The sequence below is a fragment of the Antechinus flavipes genome, chromosome X (assembly GCF_016432865.1).
Source record: "Antechinus flavipes isolate AdamAnt ecotype Samford, QLD, Australia chromosome X, AdamAnt_v2, whole genome shotgun sequence".
Classification (NCBI taxonomy): Eukaryota; Metazoa; Chordata; class Mammalia; order Dasyuromorphia; family Dasyuridae; genus Antechinus; species Antechinus flavipes.
The window spans coordinates 25,493,589-25,503,101 of NC_067404.1; the positions used below are offsets into that span (position 1 = coordinate 25,493,589).

At 51.1% G+C, this 9,513-nt stretch overlaps 1 protein-coding gene across 1 annotated transcript; it reads left to right on the forward strand.

The window, feature by feature from the left end:
* The first annotated feature begins 1,382 nt into the window (after positions 1–1,382).
* LOC127543087 (cAMP-dependent protein kinase catalytic subunit alpha) lies at positions 1,383–4,355 on the forward strand. Its single transcript, XM_051969106.1, has one exon. It carries the CDS (start codon positions 1,467–1,469, stop codon positions 2,520–2,522), a length of 1,056 nt encoding a protein of 351 aa, XP_051825066.1. The 5' UTR covers positions 1,383–1,466; the 3' UTR covers positions 2,523–4,355.
* Positions 4,356–9,513: the final 5,158 nt, after the last annotated feature.

Consider the following 9,513-nt stretch of genomic DNA (forward strand, 5'->3'; position numbering starts at 1 on the left):
CCTTGGAGATGTCACTGAGAGGGCAGGGCTGGCAGAGTGTTCAAAGTGGATGGGACCTTCTGAGCCATGGAGCCCAGCCCCCTCCTTTTACAAGGGCCCGGGAAGATGGCCCAAGGTCACGGAGGTAGTGAGGTGCCAGTCGGTACTCTGCCCCCCCACCTCCCTCAATCTGACTTCTGTAAACTAGACCGCCTCTGAAAGAGACCAGGGCAGGCTTGGGGAAGGAGGCGGCCCCCAAGCCAGGCCCGGAAGGAAGGGTTCCAGGAGGGAGAACAAGTGGCAGGGCCGGGAATGGGCACCAAGGCCGTGGGGTGACTGCGAGGAGCAGTGGGGAAGTGGAGAGGGCTCCGAGGGTGTGTTGCTATGACATAAGGCTGGAGAGAGGAGGGGGAGCCCGTTCTGGGCAAAGATGCTTGTGTGTTACCCTCCATGCAATGGGAGAATCACGGCAAGTCAAGGAGGAGCGCCGTGGTCAGCGAGCCCCCAGCCTGCCTTAGCAACTGTGGCGGCGGCGGCCCGGGGGAGCAGGTGTGACGGCAGAGGGCCGGGACCAGGGGAGGAGATGCAGATGGCCGGGCGTGCTAGTGGCTAGCTAAAGGCCGGCTCCCGCCGGAGCTGGGGAGAGGGCTACATTCAAATTCCAGGGCAAAAGCGGCAGGCTCGGGGGTGGGGAGGTTGTGGCTCCGCAGCACGGCTCGGGGGGAGAGTCGGGAGCTGAGCGTCGGCTGCAGGCGAGGGGGGGCGGCGGAGAGGGAGGAGGAGGGCGGCTCGGGGGGGGGCACGGAGGGAGGAGGAGGCGGAGGAGGACGAAAAGGAGGAGGGGGGACCATGGAGGGAAGAGAAGGGGGGGCCGTGGAGCCAAGACGAGGAGGAGGAGGAGGAAGGGGGACCATGGAGGGAGGAGGAAGAGGAGGGGGTGCGGCTCGGGGGGGCCACGGAGGAGGAGGAGGAGGAGGAGGAGGAGGGGGGGCATCAGGGCTACGGCAGCCAGCAGAGTCGCGACCGCCGCCGCCGCCGCCGCCGCCGCCGCCCCTGCCGCAGCCTCCTCTCTAGGCGCAGCCGCCGCCTCTCCTGCAGCAGCCGCAGCCTCCTCCGCCGCCGCCTCTCCCGCCTCTCCCTGCTCTCCCGCCACCACCTCTCTCCTGCCGCAGCAGCCTCTGCCGCCGCCACCTCCTCCTCTTCCTCCTCCTCCTCTTCCTCCTCCTCCTCCTTCTTCTTCTTCTTCTCCTCTCTGGCCGCAGCCTCTGCCTTTCCTGCCGCAGCCGCTGCCTCTGCGGCTCCTGCTCCAGCTCCTGCTGCCGTTCGTGCTGCCGTTCGTGCTCCTGCTCCGGCTCCCGCCGCCGCCGCCTTTGCCGCAGCCGTCCCCGCCCGGGGCCGAGGGCTCCCGCGACCGCCAGCGCCGGTGCCAGCGCCGCAGCCCGGGCTCCGAGGAGCAAGCCGAGCCGCTCAGCGCCAGAGCCGCGGAGATGGGCAACGCGGCCACCGCCAAGAAGGGCAGCGAGCTGGAGAGCGTGAAAGAATTCCTGGCCAAGGCCAAAGAGGAATTTCTCAAGAAATGGGAAGCCCCGGCGCAGAACACGGCCCAGCTGGAGCACTTCGACCGCATCAAGACCCTGGGCACGGGCTCGTTCGGCCGCGTGATGCTGGTGAAGCACAAGGAGACGGGCAACCACTTTGCCATGAAGATCCTGGATAAGCAGAAGGTGGTGAAGCTGAAGCAGATCGAGCACACCCTGAACGAGAAACGCATCCTGCAGGCTGTCAACTTCCCGTTCCTCGTCCGGCTCGAGTATTCCTTCAAGGACAACACCAACCTGTACATGGTGATGGAGTACGTGCTGGGCGGGGAGATGTTCTCCCACCTGCGGCGCATCGGCCGCTTCAGCGAGCCCCACGCACGCTTCTATGCTGCCCAGATCGTGCTGACCTTCGAGTACCTGCACTCGCTCGACCTGATCTACCGGGACCTGAAGCCCGAGAACCTGCTCATCGACCAGCACGGCTACATCCAGGTGACGGACTTTGGGTTCGCCAAGCGCGTCAAAGGCCGGACCTGGACCCTGTGCGGGACCCCCGAATACCTGGCCCCCGAGATCATCCTGAGCAAGGGCTACAACAAGGCCGTGGACTGGTGGGCCCTGGGAGTCCTCATCTACGAGATGGCAGCGGGCTACCCCCCCTTCTTCGCCGACCAGCCCATCCAGATCTACGAGAAGATCGTTTCCGGCAAGGTTCGCTTCCCCTCTCACTTCAGCTCCGACCTGAAGGACCTGCTCCGCAACCTGCTCCAGGTGGACCTCACCAAGCGCTACGGCAACCTCAAGAACGGCGTCAACGACATCAAGAACCACAAGTGGTTCTCCACCACCGACTGGATCGCCATCTACCAGAGGAAGGTGGAAGCTCCCTTCATCCCCAAGTGCAAAGGCCCCGGTGACACAAGTAACTTCGAAGACTACGAGGAGGAAGAGATCCGAGTCTCCATCACCGAGAAGTGCGCCAAGGAGTTTGCTGAGTTCTAGGCGTGGCCCCCTAGTGGCTTCCTTTTTGGGGGCGGGGGTGGGGGGTTGGATGGAGCAGCCAGAAGGCCCCAGATTTCCTGGCATCTTCTTTTTTCCCTCGGGAGATCAGAAAGCTGAGGTATTTGCAGGCCGCGAGGGAGATTCAAATCCCAGATGGCCCCCTTCCCTCTCCTTCCCTCTCCCCACTGCTTCCCCCCTCCCCCTTGCTGGCTTACCCCCAACAGGTAGACCCCGTGGCTGGGTTCCCTCCGCTCTCTGCCCAACTCCATGCAAGTCGTGAGTCAGTTTTCCAGCCCCGAGCCTTATCACCATCACCAAAGCGAGATGCAGCTTTTTCTCCCCTCCCCCACTCCCTCCCCCCTCCCCCCCGGGTGGTATCTCCGTCCCACGGGTCGGGCCCCTGCTTTGGGAGCTCCCCAAGATTCCATTGGTGCTGGATAGTTAGAGCAGGGGAGCCAGGGGGACCCCAAGTTGGAAATCCTTCCATTCCTAAGACTGCTGCAATCCCGCATTATCCTCCCGCATCCCCTTCCTAACCTCTCCCCTGTAACCTTAGAAGCTTATCCATGGGCAAAAAAAGACAGCCAGAAAGATTCGGCCAGTTTCCTCCCCATCCCACCCCTCCCCTGAGAGACAGAGACAGACAGACAGATCCTGCCTAGGAAGAGGTTGGGGAAATGTATCGGGGCTTCTTTCTATCGAAAACGAAACAAAACAAATCACACCAAACCAGACCGAACGGATCTGGTTCGTATTCTTGAGGTCGTACTTGCCCCTCCCTCCTTTTTGCCCTCCCACCATCCCCTGCCGGCCCCCGCCAAAGCTTTTGATGTGTCTGGATTTGCTTAGGTCGAAGGCCACGGAAGCTTGGAACCTCTGGGATCTTAGCAGATGGCTTGAGCTAGGTCCGTGGCCTACGGAAGGGGCTTTCTGGCTGATCTCATCCAAGGGTTTGGGAAAAGAATGGCTAGATCCCCACTGCGGGTGGGGAGGGGAGGGTCTCCTGCCAAACTGGAGAGAGACTTGCCCGTCCCCACCCCCCAACTCCCACTGATTTCCCTCCCTCGGAACCTCCCCCACTCCCCAGTTCTTGCGTCCCTAAGGCTAGGGCGCCAGAAAAGAGCATTACCCACCCCACCCCACCCCACCCCACCCCACCCCACCCAGGTTAACTGGTTTTTGATCCCTGCCAAAGAGGGCTCCCAGAAATTCCTGGGCCACACCTACAATTTAGCCATCCTTATCTCTAGATTTTTCATCTCCAGACACTGATTTGCCACCCTGTCTGGGATTGTCACTCCCCAGAAGCTCGTTGGCGAAGATAGCCCACCAAGGGTGGGGAAGAGGAGAGGGAATGGGGGAGGGAGGGGGGCTGGGAGCAAGGGAACAGGAAGTGGCACAGCTCTAAGGTAAAGAGCTTCCTTTTGCCCTGAGAATGCCAATTTTATTCACCTGGTGGCCTCGCCACCATCCCCCATCCCCAGAGGCCCCCTTCATCTGGCTTAACTGACAGCTATCCATCGCTCTTTTCACTGGCCCCTTGTTGAGGCTTCTGAATTATCCTAATTGCTTCCCCTCTCTCTAGCAAATAGCTCGATGGAGAGCAGTCATCTTCTCTCCATCCCCCTTCGCTTGTTGTGTCCCTCTCTCAAATTTCCCCCACCCTTGAAGGAGCTCAGAGGCCAGGCGGAGGGGTGGGGGATACCTGAGAGATTCAACCTGTGTGATTCGAAGACATCTGTTTCACGGAAATGACTTCCGCTATAATGGTGTGCTTTGTTGTGAACATTATTTGAAATCCATTACCAATAAAGTTTTGTTTTAAAAAAAAAATCTCATTTACCAGCTGTGGGGTGTGTGTGTGTGTGTGTGTGTGTGTGTGTGTGTGTGTGTGTGAAAGAGAGAGAGAGAGAGAGAGAGAGAGAGAGAGAGAGAGAGAGAGAGAGAGAGAGAGAGAGAGAGAGGAAGAAGGGGAAGGGGGAAGAGGAACAGAGAGAATTGGGAAGAGGAACAGAGAGAATTGGGGAGAGAGGAGAGGAGAGAAATAGGGGGAAGGGGAGATAGAAAGGGAGAATGGAAAAGACAGTGAAAGCTGAAAAGAAAAGGGAGGGGGTGAGGGACACAGGGGGAAGGTGCAGGGGAAGGGAATGCAGAAAAACAAGGGAGGGGGAGAGGGAAAAAGAAGGGAGGAAGAGACTGCAGATAAAAGCAGGGAGGGGGAGAGAGGAAAGGGGAAGAAGAGACTGCAGATAAAAGCAGGGAGGGGGAGAGGGAAAAAGAAGGGAGGAAGAGACTGCAGATAAAAGGAGGGAGGGGGAGAGGGAAAAGGGGAAGAAAAGACTGCAGATAAAAGCAGGGAGGGGGAGAGGGGAAAGGGGAAGAAGAGACTGCAGATAAAAGCAGGGAGGGGGAGAGGGAAAAAGAGGGGAGGAAGAGACTGCAGATAAAAGGAGGGAGGGGGAGAGGGAAAAGGGGAAGAAGAGACTGCAGATAAAAGCAGGGAGGGGGAGAGGGGAAAGGGGAAGAAGAGACTGCAGATAAAAGCAGGGAGGGGGAGAGGGAAAAAGAAGGGAGGAAGAGACTGCAGATAAAAGGAGGGAGGGGGAGAGGGAAAAGGGGAAGAAGAGACTGCAGATAAAAGCAGGGAGGGGGAGAGGGAAAAAGAAGGGAGGAAGAGAATGCAGATAAAAGATGGGAGGGGAGAAGAAGACAGAGGGAAGGGAGGGAGGGAATGCAGATAAAAGAAGGGAGGGGGAGAGGGAAAAAGGGAGGGGGAATGCAGATAAAAGAAGGGAGGGGGAAGGGAGACAGAGGGAAGGGAGGGAGGGAATGCAGATAAAAGAAGGGAGGGGGAGAGGGATACAGAAGGGAGAGGGAGGATGGAGCAGAAAGAGAAGGGAGGGGTAGAAAGAGAAGGAGAGGGGAAAAGGGGAGAGAAGGAAGAAGGAAAAAGGGAAGAAAGAGACAGAGGGGAAGGGAGGAGGGAAAGAAAAGAGATATCAGGAGAGGGAAGGGAGGGGAGAAGGAGTGAGAGGGAGAAGGGGAGATAGGAGAGAGAAGAGAGGAAAAAAGGCAGGAAGAGGAGAGAAGAGGGAAGGAGAGAAAAAGGAAGGGGAGAAGGAAGGGGAAAGAGGAAGGGACAGAGGGAGAGAAAAGAGGGAGAAAGGAGAGGAAGAAGAAAAGAAAAGGGAGAGTGAGAGAAAAAAGAAGAGAAAGGAAGCAAGAAGCTAGGAAAAGAGGGAAATAGAAGGGGAGAGGGAAAAAGAACTGAGAATCAGAGATCTAAAATGAGAGAGGAGGGGATTGTTTCATGCAACGACGCCCCAAAGGAAAAAAGAGAAGACTGGATCAAGTGTACAAGTGGAAGGGTTGGCCTTGGGGAACAGGAAGGCTCCCCTTTTCTCTGAAAAAGGAGAGAAGGAAGAGCTTATAGGTATATCTTTAGAGAGTTTTCTTGTTGTTGAAGAATGATGATAAGTCTCAAGAGAGATGACCTCAGTTTTCTCAGTGAAGTAGTAAGAGTGGGAGCATTTACTGAGAGACAGAGGCTTGAGAGGAAAAAAACCAAGATAATAATGTGGCAGTTCTGAAGAGTGAGATGGGCAACACCTCTTACATTCAGATTTTTGATCATAAAGGGGGTTGGCATTCTCATGGCACCTTACAGTTTTCAAAGAATAGCAATCCATAACCTTCTACCAGTCCTGGTGCACTGGACACTGCACCATAATAACTACATGTTATTATAGGTGAACAAATTGAAGCCCAGAGAGGTTGACACTTATCCATAGTCACACAGCTAGGAAGCATTTGAGGCAGCATTGAAATCCAAATTCAACAATCCTGCTGAGAACAAACTGAGTGAGGATCCAGTTATTTTCCATATTCAGGTTTCTCGTATACATGAGACTTTTTGTAAAGAAAAAACATCCAAATCACCCTCCAAATGAACAGAAGTTGAGGAAATAGAGTGATCTTCAATACCCGTGACAGGTGCAGACAGTAAACACCTACAGACATCCCTAAGCAGTGGTACAATGGAAAGTGCATGGAATTAGGAGTAAGAGAGCCTCAGATCCAAATAAGATTTGGACCCACTATCTATGTGATTTTAAGTAACTCACTTTAGTCTTTCTATTAAATTACATGACTGAACTAGGTGCTTTTAAGGTCCTTTCTAGCTCTCTCATTCTGTGGTCTTATTTTACTATGATGTACTTTGATTATAATGAGGATTAATAAAATGCCAATCATTACTGGTCACATTTATACAGTACTTTTATAATGGAGATAATAAATCAGCAACACCCCCACCCCCACCACCACCACCACTTCCTTCCATCTGTTGGATTAGGTTCTGTGGCAACATGGAACATATGTGTGGAACTGACTCCATACCCTAGCCTCTTCTTTTGGGGTGCCAAAACAGACCATTTCAAATGACATGTATTCTGGCCCTTGTTAAAGGACATATGCCACCAGAGGCTGCCAGTTAGTTAGTCCCTTGGAACCTGTCAAAAGGACCTGTGTCAGAGATGATTGGCAACTGAGATGGAAAGACCACTACCAGTTTAGGGATATTGTAGGTTCGGTTCCAGACCACCACAAAAAAGTGAGTCGCAAGAATTTTTTGGTTTTCCCCCTGTATAGAAAAGCCATGTTTACATTATGCTGTAGTCTGTTAAGTGTGGAATAATGTTATGTCTAACAGATCTACTCTACTTGTAAGAAATGCTAACCATCATGGGAGCCTTCAGTGAATTGTCTTTTTGCTGGTGGAAGGTCTTGCCTTGATGTTGATGGCTGCTGACTGCTCAAGGTGGTGGTTGCCGAAGGTTGGACTGGCTGTGGCAATTTCTGAAAATAAGACAATGAAGTTTGCAGCTTTGATTGACTCTTCCTTTCACTTGAATACTTAGGGAGCATTTTAGGATTATTAATTGGCTTAATTTCAATATTGTTTGTGTCACAAGGGATAGGAAGTCCTGAGGAGAATGACAGAGATGGAAGGGCACATCAGTGGAGCAGTCAGTCAAAACGCATACAACATTTATTGACTAAGTTCACTGTCTTATATGGGCATGATTAAAGATCACTGATCATAGATCACCATAATAAATGATAACTATAAAAATAAAAATAAAAATAAAAAATAGTAAATAGTAATGAAAAAGTTTGAAATATTGCAAGAATTATCAAAATGTGACACTGATAAACAATGTGAGCATATTGTTGAAAAAATGGTGCTGAAAGACTTGTTTGATGCAGGGTTGCGACAGACCTTCATTTTGTTTTAAAAAAAGCAATATCTGTAAAATGTAATAAAAGAGGTATGGCTGTATTTAGTAGGTTTGACAGCAGAGACAACTTGCAATCTCGTTCTCTTTCATGAACTCTTTGGAGCATGTCACTTGCAACTCAGGTAGCCTCTTCTTCATGATGCCTTGACAACAATGGAGACTGCAAGTTCATAGCAAGGAGAGCATTTGCGCATCTCAGGGAGTCTGAGATGGAACTGAAGTTCCTGTTTGATCCTTCTGCACCGCATTTCAGAGAATCCAAAAACCTTTTAGCGCAAAAAGAACCTAAAGGTTGTCTGATAAAAGAGCCTCATTTTGTAGATGATGAAACTGGCCCACAGATGGAAAATGATTTTCTTAAGGTTGTTCAGCTGATCTGTAAAATAAAGGCCTTGGACAAGATGATCTCTATGTCTTTAGAGGCTCTAGAGGCCATAAATCCCAAATAAAGAAAGAGCAGAATCCAGACTAGAAACAAGATCTCTTGGCTCCCAGCTTAGCCAAGGTCAAAAAAGGTTATCTTCTACTATTCTTCTGTTCATAGTTCAGGACTGGTTGGAAAAGGTCATTTAAAATCTAACAGATAAATAAACAAACAAATAAATAATTAAAAGACTTGGCTCGGAGCATCTCCCAGGCATAACCATAAGGTGCGAGATATCTATAGCCTCCCAAAAATGATGATTTATTGTCGATGGTGTTGATCACCATGCTCATTACAGGAGATGTCAATATGACTAATGCCAGCCTAATCACCAGCAGCAGGCATTAAGTGGACAATTTTCAAGAGTTTTTAGTTTATCAACATCCTTACAAAATTGCCATAAACCGTGCCAAGTTAGTCTTAGAGGAAATCACTTTAACATTCTCATTGCAAAACCTCATTCAATCTTTATTACATGTTGGACAAACATCATTTATGCGATCAAAATGGCACTGCGCAGAATTACCATGGCACAGTGGAAAGACTATGGCATTTGGGGGCAGGGAGCCTGAGTTTGAATCATGACTCTGCTAGTTAGTTACCTGCTATATGTCTTTAGGTAAATCAGTGCCCCTATCTGGAGATCTTTTTTAGTCCTTTGCAAAATGAGGAAGTTAACCTCAATCATCCCTAAGGGCCTTTTCTGCGCTTCCAAAACCCTTTACAGATGAAAGAAATTCTAGTCATTTATATTGAGTTTTTGCTTTTTTTAAAAAAGGTTCCATCATCTTATTTTTAAAATTAATTACCCAACAGAAACTAATTGCATATCCTAGGAGGATGGATTGCAAAAGAGCTAAATGACTCCTGTGATTCTGCCATCAATACTCAATGAAATCCTTCAATTCCTCAAGGTTCTTGCTAGCCTTCACACCCCAGGCACTGCAGCAAGGAATGCACATTGGAGGTGTTCGATGTCAATAACACAGCATCGCCTTAAACTAAGATGGAACAAGGTCCCTAGTTACCAGTCGCATCTCTAGTGCATAGCAGATGGACCGGCTGCGGCCCGTTTCCAGCAGAACCGCAGAACTTCCATTCAATTCGCTCCAGATATTTCATAGTATAAATGTCTTTCCTAGATGGTCCTAAATACGTTTTCTTGGGTGTAATAAAACTGCCATCAGGATGAATTGACAGTGATTCCTTCTTATATCCCTGCTCAAAATAATGCTTGGACACCATGAATCAAGAGATTCTTGTAGAA